Genomic DNA, 26,558 nt, shown 5'->3' on the forward strand with positions numbered 1-26,558 from the left:
TTACTTCAGTCATGCAACTTGTATGCGGTCATGTCAAATGACCAATCCAGGCTCAGTTTGAATCTGGGAGTCAGTGTTTCTGTCTCATGGATGTCAGCATCATCAAACTTTCTTCAAGTGAGACATCTCAGGCTGCGAGTGGTGATAATGGACAATGGACTTAATGACAGTGCTATAAGTTATATTTTACTATACTGTTAATATTTCTAAGCTGCTATTTATTGCAGTAATATCCTTCCTGTAGCTAAGGAAGTTGTTGTCCTACAGCGTTCCAAGGCCACAGAGTTCAGATAGGAAGTGTCACTGAAAATCCCTTTCTCTCTCGGCAGGTTTTTTTTTTTTTTTTTTGTCTCTTTTCTTCACTTTCTTAACAAGCATTTACATGTTTACGCTTCTATCGCACCTCCACACCCTCAGCTCTGCCTGTCAAGTTGGTTTCTTCTCAATTTCCTTTTCTCTTCTAGATTCCAATTCTTTTCTGCTTGTGCTCAGAACAATGGGCTCAAATGTTGATTAGTAGTTAATGTAATAGTAAATGACAAGTCTGGATAATGAGAGTGGACTCTCTACAGAGTGGCTGTGCAAATCTCAAATCTGGCACCCTAGTCCACAAAGCACCCAGCTGGGCACCACACAAGAGGAGAAGGAGGAGGATGCCATTTGAGAAGCAGCTACAGTCTCTCGTCGCTACATTCTACTGTCCGATGGGAGGTGAGCAGCGCGGTGATGGGCTCCTCGGTCAAAGGAAAGAGATGCGGTCTCTCACAACATGTTGTGGTGGTTGTTCCTCTCAATGATGTCAGCTGAAGAGAGCAGCTCCTTCTTGATGGGGGAGGGTGGAGGTGTGGCCAGCTTCATACCGGGCTTGAACAGGTCGGAAACGTAGAAGACCTAATTGATACACAGAGGAAGAGCAACGTCAGGAAACTGACAGTGGTTGGCTGACTGGATGGTTAAGTTTACAATTGTGTTTAAATGTCAATGAGCTACATGTGGTGGTGTGTTGCTGGTGAGAAAGTTAAAAGTAGCAGCACTGAGTAATCTCTCAAAAAAATGTGATCTTAGTACAACTCACGTTAGAAAATTATATTCAAATGAACACAATCTTATGCTCTATTTTAATGGTGGGGTGATTTCTCCTTTTCCATAAATGATGTCAGTCTGCCTGGTACTGGTGGTGAAGGAGGGGAGAGAAAGAAAAAAGAAATCTTTTCCTGAAATCTTCATTACATCATGTGTGAAACAGGAAAGTGGGCAAGAGTGGACAGGAAGTGGGACCATGGAAACTACCGTTCACTACAAAAGCGGATTAACATTTCCACTGGCGGGAGTCACTCATGAGAAGCAGCACCAGCTTCAGTTGGGTAGGAACACGAACACACACGCACACACACAAGCTTTTCCTTCCGAGCTGCCAGTCAAGTGCCAGGCCTGTTCCAAGGAGATGAGGAGGGAGGAAGCAGCTATTTGTTGTCATAAAGGAATGTCCTCAGGGGAAAACATACACTAAAAGGAAGTTCAATGATCATGTCTTCTGTTCTGAGAAGATGTCTGACAAATAGTCATTAATCTATTTATATAACAATGGTTGCCTCATTCTGATCATTCTGAGTTGTGGACTCAGTCTCTTCTATTACAGCCTGACATTTACAGACCATAAAATGACCTTTACTGGCGACCTCTGAGAGAGGGATGACATCACACATACATAGATACTTCCATTGCATGCAGCTGGTTTCTTGCTGATAAAAGCACTCTTTGTGCTACTTTTGTACTTTGTCATGATTTTGCGTAGTGTCTACAGTGTGTCACGGATGGCATATTAGTATATCATATACCATCCGTGACATAGAATATTATATTTTCACATAATATTACATATTATATGGGAGTGTAAGAGAAAAGGTGGGAAATGAGTCATATCTCATATCTCTGAGATCAACCCGAGCCATTATGTAGGCTCCCCACAGCCTTCCATCATAGAAAGCTAGCTTATCACAAGTCACCACATCCGCTTTATTTTAAACACAAAACCATACACACTCGCACATGCACTTATATACTACATGAACAGTCTCCAGATTAGCCCATCGTGATGAGTGATGCAACAGAGAAAACCATATTCAAAGTAGGCGTAATGGGTTAGGAAATGTGTGCCTGCGTGCGTGTGTGTCTGTGTGTGTTTGTGTCTTAAATTGATGCCCCTTGACAAGTACTCAGAAGCCTGGCACATAAAGAATCTGAGTCACAAAGGAAGTGGCTGCGCTAATTTGCAGGAACTGTGAATGTGCAAGAGAGCAACACTAACCCTAACCTCATCAGACCAATCCATCAGACAATAAAACACCGACCCCAGCACACAAATTTGTTTGCACGCACATGAAACCCACTCAAAATATATATACAACCTAACCACTCATCCTTTGTTAATGCTGTTGCACCAGTGAAGGTCAAAAGATGCTGCTCTATAAACATATATTCTTATAGATGCGCTGTGAAGTGTCAAATTTTTATATGCATCATTTAAGAAGGGTGTAGATGTGCATTTATGTAATCTGATATTAAGTTTCATATTTAGAGACTTTGTCTTTCCACAAGTTTTCTGACTATTCAGGCACCACTTGAGTATCAGAGGCCCCTTTTTGGACTTTAACTCGAGTCTGGAAGCAACAGAGTCCTTCTTTCAATGCCTGACCCCACTTCTCTCCACTGTGACAATGAACCTCAAAAAATAAATTACCGCTGCACCAGCTTTCTCTCCGACAGCTGTTTCCTGCAGGTTTTGCTCCTTTTGACCTTTACAAGAACAAAATATGAAAGTAGGTCACTGCGTCTGATAGCATACAACATGTAGGACAGACCAACTACAGGACTTCCCGTTGTTTCTCCAAACTTTCTGGATCTCATCCCCCTGCAGACAGTTTCATACTCTCCATGTATCTGACTCAGACACCATCTATTATCAAATGTAGAGACAGACAAAAATAGTTTGTTTTTTTTTTCAGCAATTTAGTCACAACAAAATCACTAGATATGAATGTGTCCGTACTTGCCCCTGGTTTCTATTGCTCATTTACTGGCACTCCATCTAGGGGAGTACACTGAGGTTAAAATGTAACTGTAGCCTAGGGAGACCTGGAAGAGCAGACACAATTAAGTCATAGAATAACTCATTTCTCTATAGAAATGACTGGGATGTGTTTGGAAAAGAAGATACTTTTCCGCAAGGCTGTATAGCTCTTCATGTGATATTAGTGATCGTTCACACACTTGGGACAAATCCATCCTGTTTGGCATGTAGGAGATCTCAGGTCTGTGTAATAGGCATTACACTGGCTGCCATGACATTTTGCTTCGTTTGATTAAAAAAAAAATGATGAGGTGAATTGGTGGCAGACAAACAGACACCTTTACACATAAACCAGAACCCGATGGTCATGTCCCTGAGAACACAAATTTGGCAAATCTAGACAGTTTCATGTCACAATACTTAATCGCAAGGGCATCCAATTCACGTTAATCCCTCGTTATAGTCCTCTGGAAACACTTCTGTGGGTTTTGTACTTTTTCCTCATTAAGGTTGCTTATGTTTTTAGATTTAGCAAAGAACAGCGTCTACATATTTCGAGTTCTACATATTGATGGCTACTGAGTCAATTACCAAAGTTTAGTATCATAAGTGTGATGAAGATGGTTTCTGTTTTTCAGATATCTTTGTGTTTTCTGTTTGTCCGTTTTTTATATTGCAGTGCATTGAGCTCTGGGGTCTGGCATACTGAACAGATCTAGACATTGTCCAGATTAGCTGTCATCAGTTGGACTGGACATTAAATGGTCGATACTGTGATAGCTTCTACGTGCTGCTTAGTTCTGGCTCTGCTCTCTACCACCCCTCACCAAAATCGCTGTGAGGGAGACACTCTCTTGCGTGTCTCCTGTTCTACATGTGTGAAAGGGCAACTCCATATAATGTCTGGAAAATCAGCTCTAGACATGTTCATGTGAGGAAATTGTTTAAATTATTGACCGCCTATAATCAGTGGAGGGCAAACTATGCCCAATGTCCCATGTCTTCACAAATGCTATGCTGTTCTTAGTGACCTTCAAAGGCCTACATTTACACAACAATCATTTTATATACAAATTCATGGCAGACATTTAAAAGTCTGTTTTTCGGTGAGAAATATCCCAGAGTGGTGAAGAACATTCACCTAGACATAATTTTAAAACAAAAGAATACATACTGACCCTCTGCACTTGTTAAGTTCGATTTCAGCGATGTTCACACTCTGATTTAGTACTTGGTGTTGGCAGCTCAAAAGCACAAAGCTTCTCTACCTCATCTATCATGCCTCCACTCATCTTCCTGTCAGGTCCTTTCTGCTCCACTGCTCATTGAGAGGTTGAAACAGCCAAGCTAAAGTGCTCACAGATGTGTGTTTCTACCAAGACAAGGCAAATCAGAAGGGGCGTCATGGATTGTAAACCTAACCCTACTGCCTTGATCAGCAGGGGTTTGACTATATATGAAAGTGTAGCAGAAAGGTGGGACTATGTGTGTGTTGCATCTCTACAAGGATTGTGGAATAGTTCAGTTGGATTGAACCCGCACTAATCTTGAGCCAAGGCGCAGTGATGGCTCCTCTATGCTGTCAGTTCCCTCCCTCCATTTCTCCTGCCAGAAATGTCCGTTCAGAGGTCAGGCTCATGTGCTGAGCACATTTCTGAAAACGTCCTTTTTTCCTCCTTGTCATAGCTGATGGCGTCCAGGAGCTACGCCCATTTAGAAAAGCCACAGCATTCGTTTCTATTGTTACTCGCTGATTTCTACTCATGGTTCATTTGGATGATTCAGTGATCCTGGCATTCAGGGACCCTACTGTGCTGTGCTGAGCTGTGTGCATGTGTGTGCATATGTGTGCAGCTCAGATCTGCCAAGGCGCCACTACTAAGGTCTTGGTGAATTTTATGAATCTAATCTTTTCCACGTTCACAATTTGGAGCCTGTAGAAAAGTAAAGGTTCCTTGTGTGTGTGTGTGTGTGTGTGTGTGTGTGTGTGTGTGTGTGTGTGTGTGTGTGTGTGTGTGTGTGTGTGTGTGTGTGTGTGTGTGTGTGTGTGTGTGTGTGTGTGTGTGTGTGTATTAGCGCGCCTTTCCATACTTTTCCCAGAGGCAGCAGTGTATAACTTGGGGCCTGCTGTGCTGATAGAACCAGAGCCGCCAAATAAAAAACCCAAAATAATTAACAGCCTCATTCCTGTTTCAAAAGCTAATCCCCTCTCTCCCCTGCTCCCTCTCTCTCCTTTTACACTCCCTCTATTTTCCTCTCAACCCGAATTCAATTTTCCTTGGCTCAGTGTAGCTCAGTGTAATCATCTGGCAACTGCTGCGACGATATGTCACAAAGTAGTGAAGAAGGTTTCAGAGCATGGATTCACACAATTGTATGACACACATGCACATACAAACATGCACACACGCTGAAATAAGGCCTGACTCCAAGCAATGTGTTATTCATTAAAGGGACTCAGAATCTCCTCACTTCATTGCCTGTGCCATTTCACCAAAAGCAGAGAGAAAAACTCACAGACGAAAAAGACATCATGTTTAACAACTTTACATGATGTTTAGCGTGTCTATAAGAGCCCAGCGGTAAGCTATAGAAATGTGTTTAAACATCCCATATCTGTGTTTTAATTTGAAGTTTGGATGAGCCATCTTAAATTAAGGGGACAGCGACTGCTTAGTTGTGGCATTATGAAGTTACGGATGTCCTGATGGCTTGTTTTGAGGTTCAGTTTCTGAATACAGGCTGTGTTTTTGTGTGTGTTTAATGTCTGAAATGTTTGCACTCACTATGCAGTAGGCCACCAGGGCTCCCTGAACAAAGCCGGCAAGGACATCAGTCGGGTGGTGCTTGTGGTCAGAAACGCGCGACAGGCCGGTGTAAAACGCCATCATCAACAGGGTGAACTGGAGCAACGGGCGGAGGAGACGAGCGCCGCGCCAAGTGAACCTGGACTGGAGATAGAACTAAAAAAGAGGCAGGGGAAAAGAGAGCAGACAAATACAGATGCAATGTTAATGCTTTGACACACGAGCCCTTTTAGTGTCTATGTGAAATCTGCTCAACCGGCACAAATGCAAGTACGTAATACTCTTTTTACCCACGCAGAGTGGTGAAGTCAGCCCAGGCCCCTCAGACATCCTGTGTTTCTGCACCACTCATACTCTTAACTTCCCGTCTGCTTTAATCTTCCCAGAGACAGAGGGCCTGGGAAGGCTGGCCTCTGCGTATGTCCATCCAACCCAAACCTCCACACGTGTGTCTTGTAATCAGCTAGGCTAACAATGACAACAGACAGCCACAGTACCTCCCAGCTATCCCCGTTCACTATGAGCTCCAAGTAGGTGTGGACATAAGATTTCCTCACACTTCCTCTATGACACATTGTCATTGTTCTTCTCTTTTCGGAAGCAAAGGAAGCGATCCCTCCCATCCCCTCCAGTCTTGCTCTCTCCTCCCTGGCAGGGATGTTTAGACTTCAGGCTTCCTCTGTATGACTCTCAGGTAGTGGGCACAGACTACCGAAAAGTACTTCTGTCTGACATTGTAAAAGCAAAATCCTAAAGCTCTTCGCTTTGATGGATGATGCATTGCTCAAAACAAGCACACGAACTTAGTCAAAACAAGGAATTTCAATAACCTTCCAATCATTTCAGCCATATCTAGCTATGCGAATGAGCTAAGTAAATAAACCCAAATAAAATGCCTACGTAAGGTCAGAATAAGTAACAGGGAAGGTTAATGGCCTTAAGAAAGTCTCTTCTACTCAAACTCAGGCATTTGGCTTCATGACCTGAGCCATCTCCCCAGAAATATGCTCCATGTCTTCAATCTTAGAAAAACAACAATAAAACCCAACAACAAAAGAAGTCCCACTAAATTCCCATGACAGAGGAAGATGGGAGCGACACAAAGTCTAGTGGTTTCTGAAGGAATTCAAATCATTCCAGAGAGAGATCTTCTCTCGTTGTTCTCTTGCTCTGACTCAAAGTTAGCGTTATGTGAAAGAAAACACACACCAGGACACCAAAGAGAATGAGAACGAGGAATCGTTTTACCAGCCAGCCCCCTTCCCCACAACTGCTCTGGTTCACGCTGCACTATGTGAAGCATATCTGTGGTTAAGACCAAAATGCCGTGTCTCATTCTGTGATAGCGAGCTCTGTATAGTAGAAACACCCTTGTTTATTCTGCATAGCATGTGCATAGACATGCCCGTGTTGCTTATTTTAATTGTGTACATCAGTCAGAAGACTGAGACGGTTTCATTGGACTCATGAATGCACACGTGCGCTTGTTCAGCTGTGATGTTTGTGTCAGTTATCCATCTGCCATCTCTGACGGCTGCAAAGGCTCAGCTCTAACCACATCAGTCACAGATGCAGTGCTCAAACGCACTCTGCAGGAAATGAAGTACTTAAAAAAAAAAAAACAAAAAAAAAAAAAAACACAGAATGCCAATTAGTGCATGAATGGGGGTTGTGGTCGGAAAGACAAGGTGACAGCCACACAGTGGAAGTGAGGAAATAACACATCTAATACAGAAAAGAATTTCCGAATTGTTGACATATATATTCATTACTATCTTGTCCAGTCCAGAGGTAGGTCACCATTCTTCCTAACCCTAACTTTCATTCTTAGTAAAAGTATTAATTAACGTCAGGCCCGATGTATCACCTTAGCATTTATCTTCACAGGCCATGCCACGCATCCACTGCGAGCAGTTAAAACAATCACTCCAACTTCATGGAGGATTCTTCTGATTTTAATCTAGTTTTTGAGTGTTTCTTTTCAGTGCGGAGGGAGTTTCCGTGAGTAAAAACATTGTCACATGGTGACTTTTCAGCTGGTAAATAAAAACATGCTGCAGATTCCTTTTTCCACTAGGGAATGTGGGCTTTGTTTTGGGCTGGTTTTCTATTCCAAAGAATCAGCAACAAACTGCTCTTCCCCTCCTTCACTCTCTCTGCTTCTCTCTGCCTTTGTGCTTGCTCCAGCCTCCTCTGGCTGTGGTCCCCAGCTTGCCACAGTTGGAGCACTGCTCTCTGTGTCACTCTGTGGTCTGGATGCAGCACATCTGCATTGCTTCTCTTTGCTCTCCTTGCTTTTCATTCATCTCTTTTGCTCAGTCTGACCATGGTGCAGCTTTAGGTTCAACCAGAGGCTAAAAAATAACCGCAACACAGAATGATATACTGCAATACAGCAGAACTGCCAATACAGCATGAGAACCATCTTTGTACCAATCCCTGGCAAGCCAGACTCAAAACATTGACTCGTATTCCTTCCCTCCCTTGTATCCCCTGATCTGAAGGTGAGGAGAAAGGACATGGTGTGTAAACAGAGGAAGAGCGAAAATAGATGCAGGAGAATGAACTGGTAACTGTCTTGTGTGGTCTATGTGTGTGGATGTTTGAAGCTCTAGGGTGCTAAGTCCAACAATACACCCCTAACAGGTGGAGTGGGAGATGGAAAAGAATGGAGGCAAATGGGAGAGGACAGGAAGTGTATGTGCAGCTGTTCTGAAGAGCCTCTATCTTCAGAGCAAAATAAAACTTTTCCTGACCTCAATGTGGATATAGAGCGGAGGAGGACAAGAAAAAATGGGTGAGAACAATGTTTTTTCTTCAGATAGTGAATCCCCAAATTGTAGCCCCAACCTTAAGACTATGATGCCATCTAAAATCTGAAAGTGATTATTTCCTTGTTTAATCTAGTATGTGTCTGTTTGCACAACTGTGTGTTGTGTGTGCATGAGTGGCTAAAGGTGTAATGGTTACTTACAGCTAGATACAGCATGGTGAACATCGAAAAAGAAGCGTGTCCTGAGAAAAAGGATTTCCTGGGAGAGAAAGATTGATGTAGTCAGTTTTTCAATTTGCATATGCATATATATATATATATATATATATATATACACACACACACACACACACACACACACATATATACATATAAAAAGAGAGCAATACAGCGTATGTCATGGTTTACACATACCTGGCCTCCTGAACTTCACTCTCTACACCTGTGCAGGTGTAGTTGGTGATGTATCCCAGTGAACAGTTGATGGTGGAGAAATCTGGCTTGCACACATGTAAGAAGTGAGGTCTCATGCGACCGACTGACACTTTAGCAATGTCTGTGAACGACTGGCTGACGGCACAACCGAAGAGAAACACACCCATCTGCAAGATGACACACATCGATGATTAAACATTAAACCTGCATAAATGCATTGCATGCATTTTTCACTTGCCTTAAAAACTAAATAATATAGAATGAAATGCCTTTGGCCTATAAAGTAATGCAGTTTACAGTTGTAGCTCGTAAATTAGCAGAACATGCTAACATACATGAGAGCAGACAGTCACTGTATTTATTTACTTAGCATGTCCAAAATGCCCATCATGACAATTGCAAAGGTATGATTGGATATTTGATGTTTAGCAAAGGGGTTTAGAGGCATTTAGAAAACATTTAATCACATACATAAAGTAATGTTGAAACTGCTGATGTATAGCTGACCTGTTTGTAGAGGGCTGCGACATAGGGATTGCCAACAAAAGACTTAGTTCCCTCATGTAGCTGGTGAATCCTGAAGCATTCGCCAATGACAATCTAAAATAAATTATTTATTTATTTTTTTAAGATAAACAAAGATTGCGAAAAAAAGGCACAATCTACATATGTGATGCAGGCATACAGTACATTTAGATGCAGATTACCATGCAGTAGAATAGTAAGGTCTGAGTGCCAATCATGCAGGAAATCTAATTTTATTCAAAGCTGAAGTCACAGATGGAGTAGAGATGATGTGTAAAGGACCAACAGGAGGGTGCAGACTGAGTGAGACTGACACACAAACATACAGACTGAGCATGGCCTGCCTTTCCATCAGGCAGTTTGGATGTGATGTGAGATTACTGAAGAGCTGTGATGCTCTGATCAATGATATGATGGGTTTTCATGTGGAATATGAAGGCTAATGTGAGTATGGGCAATTGAAAGAGGAAACTATTAAACGAATGAAAATAATCTACACTGAGTCAATATCTAAATCAAGATTGACTTGAATTCAATATAACAAGGATTTACATTACACACTATTAGTCTGCTGTGAGGCTTGAGTCGGCTAACCCCAACTCCTTTGGTATTCCAGGTGGCTTTGAGTATAGCTGGGGCCCATGAAAATACCTCATCAGGGCTGAGAACGCTTATGCCAAGCCATCCCCGAAGGCAGGAATACGTCAATCATATCTCTACCACCTGGGGTAGGTGACTGACAGACCTGCTGCACTGCACCACTCACCACATCTCCCCTTCCATCCTCTGTCAACACAAGACTTCACTCTCTAGCCTGTTCTTAGTGGAAAATATTTATCTGCCCGTCTGTAGCCAGTGGATGCTCTGGACTGTGAAAAACTGTGAATGGTCAGTAAGACTCTGTTTCCCAGACACCCTATTTAGGCCGAAGTTTACTCTTTGTGTATGAACATGTATGTTTGTGCTGTGCGCTGTGTGCTGTGTGTGTGTCTGCGTGTGACTGTGTATTGTTAGAAATAATAAACACTGATCCTGAATGTTCAGCGGTCAGCTGCCAGGAGCAACAAACATGGTTATTTATTAGTCTGTGTGTGTGCTATTGTCAATGAATTGTTCAGATTGGAGTGGGCGATTAGAGCCACAGGAGGCTGACACAGGCCAGAGAAGTTTGTTCGGGTTGTTGGTATTTCCATTCAAGCCTTTCCTCCCCTTCATTATCTGTGTTGAGAGCAGGCAATCTTTGATTCAGCCATGAGACTCAGTTAGGTGCTGCATTGGATTATTTGCATGGTCAGTGTGCATACTAGCTATTGCTTAGTGTGTTTCTCCCGGTGGAAACATGACCTGTCAGTCATCAATATATAAGAGCAACAGTACTCTTGGGATTTCCCCCCCAGTGGAGATAAACAGGAGGTCCAACTGGTCTCTGCTACCGGTGTGTGCATGTGCTTGCACCACTGCATGAGTGAGCGTGCACAAGTGTGCTTTAAAGTAATGGTGTCGGCGCAGTAGACGCCACTAATGGAACACAGCTGTGTGAGACACGCCAGTTTTGCCCACACGCGAACATGTGAGGAAGCTAACATAGGCACAGTCTCCTGGTTCCAATGAGCAGAAGCGCTGAGCTGGTACATTGAGAGTGCATGTAAGTCTGTGTGTGTGTGTGTATATGCATGTGTGCCCACCAAGCTGGCGGCTTGGAGACGGCGGTAGAGCAACGTCTCAGTCTGGGAACTTACGAGGAGGCTGTACCACTGAGAGTCTGGGGGCTGCTAAGATCGGGTAGTCTGACCACGTGGCACTAACTGACATATGCATACTTCCCAAATGTTATTATCACATGTTTCCACTCACCATGAACCCTCCCCAAAGAAAACCTGCTGGCATAATAAATGAGTAAATCCCTCTAAGAAGCAAGAGTCAAGTCATGGGAATGACAGTTACATGCTGTGGCTCACTTGGCGAGACACCGCAGCCTATCGCTGCAAGCATGGGAGAGAGCACTGACACATTCACCCAAAGCAATATGCAGGGCACTGAGGACATGGAGTCAGTGTGCAGGGCTACGATTCAGGGGCATGAGAATGGGCCAAGAACTCGTAAAATCTCCTTAACCTTTTGGCATTCCTAACGTCACTTGGGAGGGCTTAGTGCCACTGACTTGATTAGCTAAGTAATAAAGCCACACAAGCCCTTACAAATGACTGGTGTGACTAAAAGGGGATATAGAAGAATAAAATATAATGAAGAGAACATTACAGAATGGAGCTGGAAGACATTTAGAGCACATTCACAGAAGAAATGACTGGAGGATTTTGAAAAAAACAACAACAACATCAAAAAACTGCATGGTAAGAAATCACTCAGACTTTTTTGATTTAGGGGCAATGTTAGCTGTTGGATGATGAACAATTTAGGAGTTAAAAATAAATTGGAAAAACATCTGCAAAACAAAGGGAAGTGTGAAAGTTGACTTACAGAGAAGATGGCAATAAGAATGCCAACACCACAAAGCACAGCATCACTAATGGTGTCTCCCTTTTTTACGGGGAAGCGGATGGACTCGTCCGAACAGTAAAACCCGCGGTGGTACGGCTTTATGGTGCTAGTCTCAATGATCAGGAAAGGCAGGCTAGCTACAAAAGACACAGAAAGAGACAGAGAGAGAGAGAGAGAGAGAGAGAGAGAAAGGGGGAGATGTAGGGAGAGGGAGAGAGGAAAGAAAGAATAGCACCAGGTCAGTGACACAGACATAAACAGGAGAGAACAAGGGAAGCACAAGGAGCATGCTGACATCAGGGGATCACAGGATACAACAGAAGGGGGCGGGGCTTAAGAAGGTCATGTGTGGGTAACTTCGACAGTGACACATTTTGAGATGCAGCTTTATCGTCAACATAATATATCAAAGTTTCTGAACTGTACTAACTCTCTTTTGGCATTGTCACAAAGTCTCAGCCACCACCATGAACCTACAGCCCTCCCTGTTTCTGCCCTCGGCATTCCCCCGGGGCCGACGCTCTTTGTGTGTGTGCATGTCACTTACGGACACCGCGGGCAGTGTCAACCCAACAGAAATAAGCACTGAGGAGGGGACGGTGCTGTTCTTGTAGGGGTATTTCAGGCTGGAGTCACTGCAGTACAGACCCCTCTGGTATGGACGAATAGAAGTGCGGTGCAGAACCAAGCTGGGCAGCATAGCTACACAAACACACACGGATGGATGGATGAACGAACCCACGCGCGCACACACATACATAGGCCACATCACTTACTCCACTTACCTGTAAGCTGAGGAAAAAATATTACATTAAACCACACAATAACAGACACAATAACACAACCACATCCTAACATTAAGCAGACTGTTTACTCAGCAAACTCCCTCCTGCTGTTCCGGGTGACAGAGGGAGACCAGCCATTGAAGACTGAGGAACATTAACATTCGATGACCCCCCCCCCACTTTCCCGTCATCCCCTGCCATCCCAGACAAAGCAAATACACACTTACACTTACTATATTATGTGGTTATTAGTTGTGTCAGTTACTTGACAAGAGAGCAAATATGCACATTTCAAAATGTCAATCGCCTCCTTTATCAAGATGAAGATAAGGCATGTCTTCATCAAAACAGCTGAGCAACAAAAGGACAAATAGTACAGCCTGACATCTGTGCTGTCATAATTCATTTCTTTGCTTGTTCAGCCACACAAACACAAACTCATAAACCAACAAAGTATTTTGAAGAAGGGAAAATCATATAATCTAAAAAGCAAGCAAAAACAAATACATGTGAACTATCGCTTGGTTCCTTTTTTTTTGGCACATTTGGCACATAAGAATGTTTTTTAGAGCATCAAACATATTTTATTTTCATTTAAAAGCTTCATTTCGTATTCACTCAGATTATTTTTGTCTGCAATCAAGATTTCTTTGATAATCTGAAACATTTAAGTGTGACAAATGTGCAAAAAAGAAAACAGGAAGGGGTTTTTCCACAGCAATGTATATATGTGACTGTGTTAGCTCATAAATAGAGTGAGCTGAAAACACAAATTTGTCCTGAAGACCCACAAATAGACACCAACATATACATTTGATGTCAGACTGCACAGCAATAATTCCCACATGCGGCTCCTGTGGTTGGCTCACATCACAGGGCTCTTTGACAATTGGATCAGAGCCGGAGACCAACTTGTGAAAGCTGCTGAGAAACGTGGTTGTCATCTCACCAGTGACGGTAGAGGGAGATTGTGTTACATGGCTGTCTTGAAAAACACAGCACTTAGCTGTTGTATTAAATTTTATGCTCATAAAAACATTTTCTTATGCATACTCATGAGACATGCAGCGCTCTCAGGCTGCTATTCTGACTAGGAAGAAGAAAGTGTTGTCTCAGGTGTCTACTAGACTAAATGCGTACACACTCACAGAAAGCTAATATGGCTAAACTATTGAAATTATTAATTTTTCCTCAGGTTTGCCCTTTGTTAAATATTTGCGGTGGTTTTTCACCAAGAAAATTCACAAGGTATGACCATAGTGGAAAATCCTTTAGTAAAAGCTTTTGAGATTAAAAAAAAAAAAAGGATATGCTCCTAAGCTCCACAATACCTGCTAAATGCTGTTTTCAAAATCATGACGGAGCTCCCTCATCTTCCACTCATCTGAACGTCACAAACAATACTTAGAAACCGGCATAAAAGAAAGGCCGGATGAGATTTGGGTTGGGTTTTTTTTTTTCGGTCATCTTGGAAGTTTTCATTTCTCCCTCCTCCAATACCTCTTACAGTGTGCTGTGCCAGGGTTCGATGGGCCGCTGGTACCAGCCTGAGAACCATCCTGTCCCCACAACAGACAGGGTTAGGTCTGGGTGAGGCAGGGCAGGACAGGCTGTAGGATTTCATGGGTAGGTTTGCATTTTTTTCTTCCTGTGAGTCTTGTAGCTCACTGCTTCACTGAATTGGGCTGCAGTTTAAGTTTATGCACATACTGAGTTGTGTTTGGTAAACACTCAGCTGGATTAAGGAAAAAAAAAAAGAACAAAAAAAAAACTTTTTAAAGAATCCTTTGTCTCACATCAGGTTTCTCCTTTTTCTCCATCGTCTCTCTCTGGCCTACTTCTGTGTGTGTGTGTGGGTGAGGGGGGATTCATATGGTAATGAAGTGAAGTGAAAAGCGGTGGTGTGCTTAACAGACATGGGAAAACATGGTCACACATACAAACACATATGCAAACCAGCTCTTACAGTCTAAACCGATCAGAGAGCACCATGGGAAACCCAAAAGTTGAACCAACTGAATGAATGAACAGAGAAATTGAGAGCAAGCAAATGACAATCTACCCATTGCAAATTCATATAAAGCCTCTCAGTGACTGCGCTGCCCAGTCTTGGGATACCAGGCTGTATAATGCTAAAACAGCCTGGTATGTGGCCTGGCATTCCCTCATACCACAGACAGTCCGTGAACCTCCTGTGAAACCAGCTTAAGCACCAACCCAGTGGCCCATCCGAGCCTCATCAGCAAACAGCACCCTGAAGAAATATGACCTCTTTTATGGGGATGGGATAAAGAGAGTGTGACCTTCACAGGGCCTGCTGATCCAAACAGCAAGGAGGAAAGAGGTGGGGATGTGTCAGGGGATGGTGAGGTAAAAAAAAAAAAAAAAACATAAAGGGAAGGAAGAGAAAGATGTGGGATGGGCTGTTGGCAAAGATCCTTGGTCAGTGAGTTAAAAAGCAATTATTTTACAAGCTCTGTTAGGAGGTCAGTAACTTTCAGCAATGCCAAGGATCCTCAAATCTTTATTAGAGAGAAATTACTTCGCCTCTTACAAACGTCTTGCGTTAACTCTTCTACTGACATGCTGGGTTTTTTGGGTTTTTTTTGCCCAGTTTCAATGAGCCTTCAGAGCTTTCACAGTGCAAACTGGCGTCTGGGAATAACTGGAGCCTAAATAGAGAGAAGTAAAGAAATCTGGCAAAGGCAGCAGGGGGAGAAAAGAGAGGCTTGGTGAGTTAGGGAACACTTCTATTTGTCTTATCAGATCTTGTCATGCACTTCTCTCTTTTGGGCAATGAGGGGAACAACCAAAGACCACCAGAGACTACTTAAATCAATGTTTATGTGAAGGGGTCATGGCAAGGCCTGTGTGTGCATGTGCCTGTGTGGGTGTGTGTGTGTGGTGTGCAGGGATGCATTTATGTGTGTGAGAGAGATTATCCAGCCAGTGCTGGTTTGATTGGCTTTGGAGTTAAATTTAGTGTAACAGGTTAGGGAGTAAGTACCTCGATTAGCAGCAGATTTTTTATTTTTTTTTTAACATTTTCCACAGACCTGGGGTAAAAATGTGTTTCTTTCATCAGTGCACTGCACTGTTGGAACTTGCGAGGATTAGCATTTTTGGATTCAACAGTAATTGTGAATATCCAGTTCAAAGTTGCTCAGTCCTGCAAGGTGAGGATCAGCCCTGCTCTGTTGTTTTTCCCCCATCTTGAAACAGACTGTACTTACCAAAACAGGAAACAATAGCTATTCTTATGCTACCTAAGGCTCTGCGTCGCTCAAAAGGTTAATTCCCCTTGACACGCCACTAATTTTCCTGTAGAGCAACACCTGCGTGACCGCTGAGTCCACAGAAGCAAGCTTCTCCTTTTCCCACTCTCACAACTCTATTGACATTTGAATGGGTTTTCATGGCTTTTAGGAGCAGAATTAGATTGATATCGTAATTGTAGTGATTCAGCCAGAGAGTCAGCAGCAAATGTGAAAGGTGAATAGGAGGCGGAGCATGGCAGAGGAAGAAGCATTGTGGTCGCTTCTAATGGAGGATTTCCTCCTCCTGTCCCTCAAACGCACCATGTGACCCGTCCTGAGAACGAGTGGGACAGAGGACAATTAGAGAGGGTGGAGGATGGCGGGACAAGTCAATCACTCACACTCTCTCCTCTCCGATTTCTCTCACTGCTCTGAAACAGATCATACAGCTAGGGTACTGCCTGACTAAATGGCTTCTTGCTTATCAACTGATGAATATGTTCTTGATTTTAATTAAATGTATTGCAATTTTCTAAAACACTTCAAATGACATTTCATCTGAGAGAACAGACAGACCTCAAAATCTCATTTGAGTGTTGGTGTGTCTCGGTGCACGCCGAACATCATTCTATCATTATACACCTTGCAACATAATATTTGTCACTACAGGTAATTCAGAAGTGGCCTACATCCCTAAAAAGAAGTATGTGTAGACATTATGCTGTGGATACTTGATATGTGTGTGACTGTCTTCACAAGGGGACGGTTTGTTCAACTGCCTGCATTAGCAGTTGGCTCCTTTTGCCCATTCATTGAGATAAATTCATTCTCCTCGCAAAGAGTCACGGTGCAGTTGCATTGTTTCTTTCTGTATGTATGTATGTATACATGTTTTGTGCAAAAAGATGAGCGTTGTGTGAACCGTAAGAGTGTGTCTATCTGAGAAGAGCTAAGGATCAGAGGAAGGAGTGGCTCATTACTAAGTCTATTCATTGGTGAAGAAAATACAGGCTCAGAGTATGAACATCATCATTTTGGAAGTCTTCTGTGGAGTTATTGTTTACGTGAATAAAAATGAAGGGTTAATATCAACATCTTCCAAATAAAAGCGCAGAGATCACACACACGCCACTGATCAGCATTCAAGCTGAACCTGTGCTGCGACCTTTGGGGTTTTAAATAGGGATTCAGATGCATTGGATGTGTCGAAATTTGTCAAACGTCCAACTCTACACAGGGCTATAAGCCCATGGAGTTAACCTTATTTTAAGGTCACTAAAGCTCTGGGCATGGGTATGTGTGGCCTTCCAGACATCTGGGAATATAGTGCATAGGTTAGCGAAGGTTTCCTGACAGACCCTGGAAGTGTCTACAAGGCCAGGGGCCAAAGGTGAGCAATGTGACATAGCAGTAGGATTATTCTGTGAGCGCACAACAGCAGTAGCAGTGTGTGTGGCTACACTGGCAACTTTGAGAAAGCCTTTTCCAAATTTTCAAGTTCTTGACCACAACTGGCTTTAAAAACGCTCCCATAATCCATATGGACTAAATAAATTCTTAAATGAACTTTATCATCATTGATCATCAGTGTTGGAAATGTATATGCATACACACTGTTACAGATGTGAAGCTCCAGAAATCAGTTGCATACACAAGCTGCTGATGTGTCACACATGTACAAAGCTCACAAATAAGCAAATACAGACACACAAACACACAGGAGTGGCTGAGGTCAGCAGAGCGGTGCACAGAGTGAATCCCTGTCCCCCCCCGTGTGAATGTTGCAGGGACTGGGGGGCCGCTGGCTGAAGCATGTGCTTACTCAGAGAGATTTTATTCACAGGAATAAATGCCTTTTACACACAGGCATTTGATGAGACGCTCTCTAGAGGGACCTTTACCAGCAGGCACCTGCGTGGGCAGCCTCAGAAGGAAGTTGCTGGCCCCATGTGGCTGTCAGCTTCTAGGTCCATTTGAAGAGAAGCTGGATTCCATACTGTTATGGTCCACATTAGTGAGTAGAGGATACAGTAGTGATTTAAAAAACGACCTACAACTCAACTCATCAAGGCATTCCTCATGCTTGGCCACACTGTCACTTGAAAGAGGAGGACGAGTGCACAGCTGCTCCAGTGAAGAGAAACTTGAGCAGTGCCCAGGGGCCAGATCAGGCTATTAGGCCGGCTGGCTGGGCGACTGGCTGGCTGGGCGTTTCTCTGTTGTTGCCACAATGGCATTATTACCCCTTGGGACAAAAGCCCGGCTGTGGAGGAGAGGGCTGTGAAGTCTTTGAAACCTGACGCCTATGTTGGGAAAATGCTCTCCTCAACCTAACTCACAACTTTCCTTCTTTTCTTGCTTCTTTTCTTACTTCTCTTTATTTGTCTGCTCATCTGTGCCCGCATCATGGACCGCAATTATCTTGAGACAATGGGTGTTAAACTGGAGCTACGGTGTGAATCCCCTGCATGTTGTTTTCTAGGAAAAGCTTTTTGACTGTATGTAAACAGGATAGGGCTCAGCACCCACAGCGAAGATAAGGCTTGCACCAATAAAGATGCCGGGCTGATTACTATACAGTGCTTGCCCCAGCTGAGCAGATAAGCAGTACAGCCCAAAACCCAGTCAACAAACCAGCTCGAAGACGCAGCCATAAACCACTGACAGATAATCAAGCAGGGCCACGAGTACCCGGTGAAGAGGCCCTCTCATCTCAAGCTCATTCATTTTTATTTATTTATTTTTTACCCTCCCTCATTTCATCCTTCTTCTGTCTGCCACAGGCCTGTTGGTCCTCGTTAACGCAACAAAGAGCACTGGGATGCATCAAAAGGGGCATTGTTCTCTGTGAAATCTCAGTGACCCCCCCCAACCCCCAATCTCTGGATGCGCACGGCATGTCCACATACAAATGCAGAGGATTGTGGCGGGCAATAGAAGTGGTAAGAGAAAGTGACAGACAGAGAGGCCTGTGTAACAGCAGGGAAGGGACCCAGTGTGAGACGTAATGAGGCCTGCAGCTCTCAGTCTGTTCGCCATGATAACGCACGGCTGTGTCAGATCAAATAGATCCAGGAAAGACAGACAGATCAGGAAAATGACAGCACTTCACTGCCTACACACAAAACACATTAATTTATAACACCAGCTGAAAACTCAAATATAAGCTTTCACACATGAAAGACCTACTGCCAGCAAAAGTGTATTGCAGAGTCCTGCCCAGTAATCTAAATAAGCAGATTGAGGGTGTTAACCTGCAAGGGCTATAATCATGGATGGGAAGTTGGAGAGAGACGCCAAAACAGAGGCTTTACTACACCATTGTTGTCAAAAGTAAACAAGCAGTTGTTTGTGTTTTGCTGTGCAATCTTACTGGTTTCAGGAGAGTGAAAGATAAGTTAAAGGAGATGACGTCTCTCTCTGCCAGCATAAAAAGGCCAGGTCACATCACTAGGTGTGTCATGATTCTCCAAATTGGTGATTGAATTTAACTTTTGATTTCAAGGTAGGGATTGGATTTCATTCTCAACCATTTCTTTTTGTCCTTTAAAGAGAGATGGCTCAACCATTTTTAAACAAGTCTAGTCTAATATCACTGGTCTTATGACATGATAAATCATTTAATTTTTGATTATTTCATAAAATGGTCTCCATGGTGTCATGAGTCATTTATTCTCCCTTAGCATTAGCCCTTAGCATTACCACAATAAGTCCTTAATTTAAATGTAATCATTTATTAACAATATAATGTAACAATAACTTGTTTTAACAGTAAACTGGAAACTTACTTACTGGAAACTTATCTTAGGGCTGCTGGCATTTCAAAGCGTGGTCTCAGCATGCTAATTAAATGCTTAAATCCTTAAAGGCTTTTCCATCACTGAATAAGGTTGCATGCCTCATGCTTCAAATCCCCTTATAGTGAGTTATTGCTTTAGTGTGAGTTGGACTTTGTGGAAGTTTAGCCCTGAAAGAGGAGGGAGTTACTGTGTTAACATTTTTTATTTTCTTAGTCGAGCCCACTTCTTAATGATGCCTGCGGAGATGTCCTGTCTTACTTTTGTGTGGCCTGTGCTGTACGCTACACGCATGTAACTGTAGTTTTTATGTCGACAATGCAAATGTTGACATAACTGAGGGGGGAAAAAATGACACAGTTCCACACCGGTGGCTTCAGGAGGGGGTTTGGTTAATGAGTCTTCTACGTCAGTAGTTAGTGTGATGGTGTCTTTTAACTGGCTGCAGATTCAAGGTAATGTGGACTCGCCACACTTTTAACACGTATGAATGTTTGCCACACACTCTTGAGACACCTGCAGTGTGTGGCTACATCATCAATTCCACTTTTGATTTTGATATCATTTCGATATATATCCAACTTCCAACACCCCTGCACATCACACAGACCAATGCCCACGGCTTGCCTCTGGCAGCCACATGCGGCACCCACATACAAATGAAGCCACAGATGCCTCACACATGTAGCCTGCAGAAATGAGCATACATACACAAACTGCCTAACCATTCAGGCCACAGAGTCCATCTAATGACAGCTCTGGGCGCTCCCTCTCCTTCATAAACCCCACGGGACATGCACATGCTCACCCCCACACACCTTCAATTGCAGCCTTGCGCCCACGCAAGCCGCAGGGATTTGTCATTTAGCTACTGCACTGGCACAAACCAGCCACATGTCACAGTGACAGGCTGGATGTGCCATAGAGACATACACACTTACGTTCTGGCCACTTAAATTCTATCACAACACGGATAATATTAGATATCCACACCTAAAATTACATCCATCCTTAAGGGAATGGTAGCCCTGAAGCCAAGGCTGTTGTCATGAACATCTGCTGATCTTTATCTTATTACACAATACAATGATGCTACTTCGCCAAAGGACGCTCCTCACCTTCTAAAGAGTCCTAACCTCGCCTTGTCCTGCAGCCAAAACATAAACACATATCACGATCCACCACAGGCCCCTGCCTCCAGCCACAGGGTGCGCAAACATTCAGTGATGTAATCAAATAATAAATACTATCCTCAGATCAACTGTTATTGTACTGATATAACATATTCCTATGTGTAATCCATTGAATGTCAAGTCTTAACTGTGTACGAGTGCTGGAAATGTCATACAGAGACCACTGCAGGCACTTGTTCCACATCAGTCTATTTTCTGCCTGACCTTTGACCTGATCAGCCAAACAGAAGAATAGGCCAACAAGGAGCATCAGCAGAAGGACTGCAACACAAAGCAAATGCAACCGTCTCCTCAGTAGATGAATGATGATCACATGGGAATCGGGAGAAATTTCTTTGTATTTCCCCACTAGTTCAATTTCTTTATGCGTCTGTATCTAGCCAGGTCATCCGATGTGCTTCTCTTTTCAGCTGTTAACTCTATGCAGACAGCCTTGTGCTCCACACTTGAGGTTATTTGCCTTTAGATTAAGGACCACAGTTTTTGATAGGAGCCCGTGTTTGGGTTTGAGTTGAGGGCCTCTCACTAGCCGTTCGATTACAATTTTCTACAAAACAAAAAAAAATATTTATCTGCTTTTCTTGTCCTTGGGGGTACTGTTACTTTCAATGGATTTACATGTGATTCCTGCAACGGATTCAACTGACTTTTCAGTGCATTATCTATAACTACACGTACACTTAACTAACTTAATGTTATTATGTGTCAGTCTTTCGCTGTTTGATGCCATTTCTCACCATTAGTACAAAACCACTTATGAGAAGGGAAGACCGGCTCAACTGGAGGAGGAGGGAGGGAAGGAAGGGGAGAAAGAGTGGAAATGGACTGTGAGGTACAAAAAAAAATAAAAATAAAAAGAGACAGGATTTCATTTCACAACCACACCTTCCTCCAGCCGACACTACCTTTCCGTTTCCCACCCTTTCCTGAGCTTTATATGCGCACACATACACTCCGTGCCCCCTGGTTCACTCAAACCCAAAATTGGACCAGATGTTACATCAACAGTCTTTGACCATAGTGCTGCAGCCAGATGAAGAATTTCAGAAATTCTGGAAAATATTTGGAGAGCAGCTCAGGATTGAAGTGGCTGAGGCCTGGGAAGGTAGAGGTTAAACCTTCCACCTTTAATGAAGGGCTGTATGACTGAAGACTGAGTGCTGTGATTCTATAGCAGCTAATGGGGATGCACATCCGTGTATATATACACACACACACACACACATATATATATGTGTGTGTGTGTGTGTGTGTCATATTTAGATTCAGAAAAAGGCCTTTGCAGCGCCAACTGTGATTTAGAAAGACGCTGACTTACAAACACAAGTGAACACACAATGCATTGTGTAAAATAAATGAAGGCTTAGGTGAGGATACTTTTAGATGTATGGTTTCCAAAGAGCTCAAGTGGGTGACTCTTTAGAAAAGTGTTTTAAAAAAAAACAGCCACTCTGAATCCCAAGACAGCAGTCCCGTCAGACATCCTGTAGCCACATTCATGAGGGATGGAGATAGACGGAAGACTGGAATTCCAGAGTCTGTGGTGGAGTTTATGTATTTATGGCGATTGTATGGTGCAAGTCCGTGAGCTCCTTATAGCATTGCTAAATCAATGCTGCTGCTGAGCAAGAGTGGAACCCAAGCTGAATGGAAATTAGCAGATGATGCTTGTGCTCCACTGCCAAAACTGTGCACTTTGGCTCTGGTCTCAGCAGTTGAGTTCTGAGTGAGAGCAAGTGTGGGTGTACACGTTCAAATATTTTATTCATCTTCACCCCTATGCTTATGCATCCTTACTCTTGATTATCAGCACAACACAAGTGGGGAATCCTTCTTTGCTATGAATGCACGGACTAGTGTTAGTGGGTGTGCACGTGCAGATGGCCTCAGATGTCCTTTATACAAACAGAATCATTAGCTTAGCCTGTTTGACTGTCGGGCACACTGACAATTTATCGAGAGGTGTCACTGAGGAGAGTATGCATGTGCAGCACCAGCTGGCAGATAGGAAGTGATTTAAGATAGCAAGGCACTAATGCATTATCTAGCTGCAGAGTGTACAACATGCCTTTCTGATAGACACACGAAGAACAAAAAGGAGCATTCAAGATCTCACACTTCTGAGCGCTCTGCACACCCACATTTCTTGTACCTCATTCAGGACAGCCCCCGACACCCTTTGCCTTTTTTTTTTTTTAACTGGTCTTTTACCTTCTCTCTTTTAACCCCCCTTTGTCCCTGCATTCACCAAACACCCAATGTTTAACCCCCTCCCAAATCACCAAAGTGGGCCAGCCAGTCATCACTGGGCAGCCAGACTGCGTTTTGCATGACAAAAGATAATCTGTGTGACCATTAGTGTCTGCGTGCTTACGTGCATTGTGTGCTTCTGTGTGTGTTTATGAATATGTGTCAAAGTGCTTAGTGGAAGAGCCAACTGTACGGTTTTTACTACTAAAGGAAGTTGTTTTATGCAGGAAATTCACTCCACATGCACACAAGCCTCATTTACATCTTTACGAGTACTTATGAAACAATATCTACGGTTCTTTATAAGAAAACCGACACACACACTGGAAAACTTTTTGTTTTGAGCAGATCTGCTTCAAGAGAGCATGGAGTTAATCTGGACTATTTATCACATTGAGGGCAGTTAAATCTTGCCCCTGTGTGGTGATGTGGTATGTGTCTTTCCTATAATTTCTCCATCTGAAGCTGTTGATACGGGCCCCCACCTGCTCCTCTAAAACCTGGTCAGCCACGGGCACCGCTTCTCCATCTCTCCGTTAGATTGGAGAGATGGAGAAGCATTCCCCTGCCACAACACATGCTTAAGCAATTACTGCACGCATTCCCCCGGACAGCGAGGAAGAAAGGGCTGAGAGAGAGAGAGAGAGAGAGAGAACTATAGAGAAAGTAATTTGAAGTGGAGTGATCAGGGGCAGCTGGCCAGGGATTTGCAGGGTTCTGGGAGAGAATGTGTAGAAGTTAAGCGCAACTCCCATTATCCTTTTCCAAAAGAGAGAAAGGAGAGATCGAGCAGAGTGAAAAGAGAAAGAAGAGAAAGGGGGGCCGCTGGCCCTGGGAAATAAAAGGACAGGGCTACAGTGACAACGGCCAAAAACAAACCAGCTATCAGAGCAACACACACATATAAGCACAGTACAATGCATCTGGATGAAACACATGCAGAGTAACAAGTTAGGACTATCACACACACAAAAACAAACAAAAAACAAGTTGCCTGTTAGAGCAGATTAGACCAAAGAAGCCCTCCCCATCACCTCTGTGCCAGTGACAGTTTCATCAGTTGTGACTCTACCACACTCTGCTTTATGTTTATGATTACGATTATGTTTGGACATCTCTGGCTGGAATGGCATCTCTGTTGGTTTGGGGTCAGGTGAGCAAAGTTACACGGGCAGAGGCTATTTAAAGGGCAGTAAAAGGGGCAGGTCGCAACACTTCAAAGCCTTTATGCTCCACGGCTTAAACATCAGCCCTCAGGTCCGCTGCTGCTGTGGGGACGTTTGAGATGATCAGTGTGTGAAGTGGTGACAAAGGAAAACTCCACAACACCTGTCAGGCACTGAGAAAAGACAATGTCTTGTGTTGAGCTACTAAACCCATTTGTAATGCCAGTGCACATGCCGGTCCGGGCCGCCTCATTGTCAGGTTGCACGGTGTAAACAGCACTTTCTTTAACACGCCTGGCACGTCGCGTTTGTGTGTCAGTTTGCGTGATCGTGCCATCGGTTGGTGTGTTGGAGCTGGGCGATAAGGGGATGTTGCAGATTAAGTTGTGTTGTGGTCACAGACAACCGACAGTGTTTTTAAAACGATAAGAGTTGCTGCCAGTCATCAGAAAGCGCGGGTCCCCCTGTAGTCTGTTTACTTTTTCTGCTGCCATAAACAGCTGATTACTGGTGAAAAAAAAGGAGGGGGGGACACAATCCAACTGAGGAAAGAGAGGAAGACAGTGAACTTATTTAAACTTACCAAGTAGAAGACAGAAGATGTCCAGCGCTATCAACAGCTTCTTCTTGGTGTTGTCAACACTGTTGTTGTTGTTTAATGTGGAGGTTCCTCCGTTTCTCGTCTCTTGGGCCATCGCTTTCTCATACACGTACTTTTGCATCTGAGATTTTCCGCCGGTTCAGCTCCAAATCCCACACACACCACGCGGTAGGTGAAGAAACTCTGACAGGCTCTCAAGTCCTTTAGAGAAGTGTCATGCGAACACACGACAAGCAAACTTCCCACACCGGGATGGGGTGTAAAGTTGCAGATGTGCTGCTAATTCGTTGCCTATTTGATTTTTTTTTTTTTTTTTTTAATAAGCTAAAACATATAAATATAGAGCCTACAGGAGTATCATCTGGCTAACGGAGCCGTGCTACGGACTCGATCACGGAGGTTTCCTGCGCTCCAAATGAATGGAAGTAACACATGCGTCCCCCCGCTTCGCTCCTGGTTTAGAGGTTTGGAGTCGGACTTGGGTCGCTCGTTATATCAATCCTTCTCCTCCTCCTCCCCCCCTGCTCTCTTCAAGTTCCCCCAGCAGCTTGAAAGGCTCAGCCCTCTTCCCTCCGCTAGCGGTGGGTAATCGCCTCCATTCCCTGCATGGAAAAGTTCCTTAGACAGGGACGAGTATGGGGGGGGGGGCAGGAGGGGGCCCCTCCCGGCCACACTGCGCCCCCAGCGATGGCACAAGCCTGTCAGGCTGATGTTTGTCAGTGGTGAAGCTGATTGGAGATGATGTGGTCCTTTATTATTATTGTTGTTGTTGTTATTATTATTATTATTGTTGTTGTTGTTATTATTATTATTATTATTATTATTGTTGTTGTTGTTGTTGTTGTTGTTATTATTATGGGTTTTGTTTTAAGAATAGTCCTCTAAATTTATCGGCTGGTATTTTTGGGATTATTCTGATTCTTGATGGTTGATGCTTTTTATTCGTCATCTCTTACTTTGACATGAAAACTTTCATGCCCCAGCTGCCCCAGTGTTTCCATTTTCACAGAAAGATCCCTGCATTGGATACACAGGCGCTCTGCTGGTCGTCCATAAATTATCCTAACACTGCCATCTAGGGTTCAGATGTGAGCCACTCATCCCCATGTTGTTGGGAAGCGTTTGGACCCCGTTTGCAACTCATTTATTCATTTACATTTCATTTATTTCTGCACCTAACTTTAATTTAATTTAAATTTATGTTAAAGCAGTCTGCTGCAGATATTTGATGGAAGATTGTTCCTTTCTAACATTTGGGACTGATGCTGTATTGACAGGGCTCGACGACCAATACTGGTCTTTGATATGACTTCTGGAAGGATGCACACGATGTGGGATGCTTTTTAATTAGTTTGGTTGTTCGTGTGAGGAGGAATCGGGTAAGGGGAGGAGAGCCTGTG

At 43.5% G+C, this 26,558-nt stretch overlaps 1 protein-coding gene across 2 annotated transcripts; it reads right to left on the bottom strand.

Moving 5' to 3' along the window:
• Positions 1-310: 310 nt before the first annotated feature.
• Positions 311-25,738, bottom strand: plpp3 (phospholipid phosphatase 3). Of its 2 annotated transcripts, none has more exons than XM_029499764.1 (7): positions 25,141-25,734; positions 12,089-12,246; positions 9,593-9,685; positions 9,065-9,252; positions 8,852-8,909; positions 5,857-6,033; positions 311-891 (listed from the first exon to the last, which is right to left on the bottom strand). In XM_029499764.1, exons 1-7 carry the CDS (start codon positions 25,277-25,279, stop codon positions 763-765), a joined length of 942 nt encoding a protein of 313 aa, XP_029355624.1. In that variant the 5' UTR covers positions 25,280-25,734; the 3' UTR covers positions 311-762. The 2 variants fall into 2 exon arrangements, with proteins under 2 accessions (XP_029355624.1, XP_029355625.1); XM_029499765.1 differs by lacking the exon at positions 12,089-12,246 and adding an exon at positions 12,657-12,811 and having other exon boundaries at positions 753-891; positions 25,141-25,738.
• Between the last annotated feature and the right edge of the window lie 820 nt (positions 25,739-26,558).

Source organism: Echeneis naucrates, chromosome 4 (genome assembly GCF_900963305.1).
Source record: "Echeneis naucrates chromosome 4, fEcheNa1.1, whole genome shotgun sequence".
NCBI classification, from domain to species: Eukaryota; Metazoa; Chordata; class Actinopteri; order Carangiformes; family Echeneidae; genus Echeneis; species Echeneis naucrates.

Excerpts from the sequence above, each read along its gene's own strand:
- plpp3 (XM_029499764.1), bottom strand. The coding sequence starts at position 25,279 with ATGCAAAAGTACGTGTATGAGAAAGCGATGGCCCAAGAGACGAGAAAC. Across the intron at positions 8,910-9,064 it reads AGTGAAGTTCAGGAGGCCAG|GAAATCCTTTTTCTCAGGAC; the intron begins GTATGTGTAAAC and ends TTTCTCTCCCAG. Across the intron at positions 892-5,856 it reads CCCTGGTGGCCTACTGCATA|GTCTTCTACGTTTCCGACCT; the intron begins GTGAGTGCAAAC and ends TGTATCAATTAG.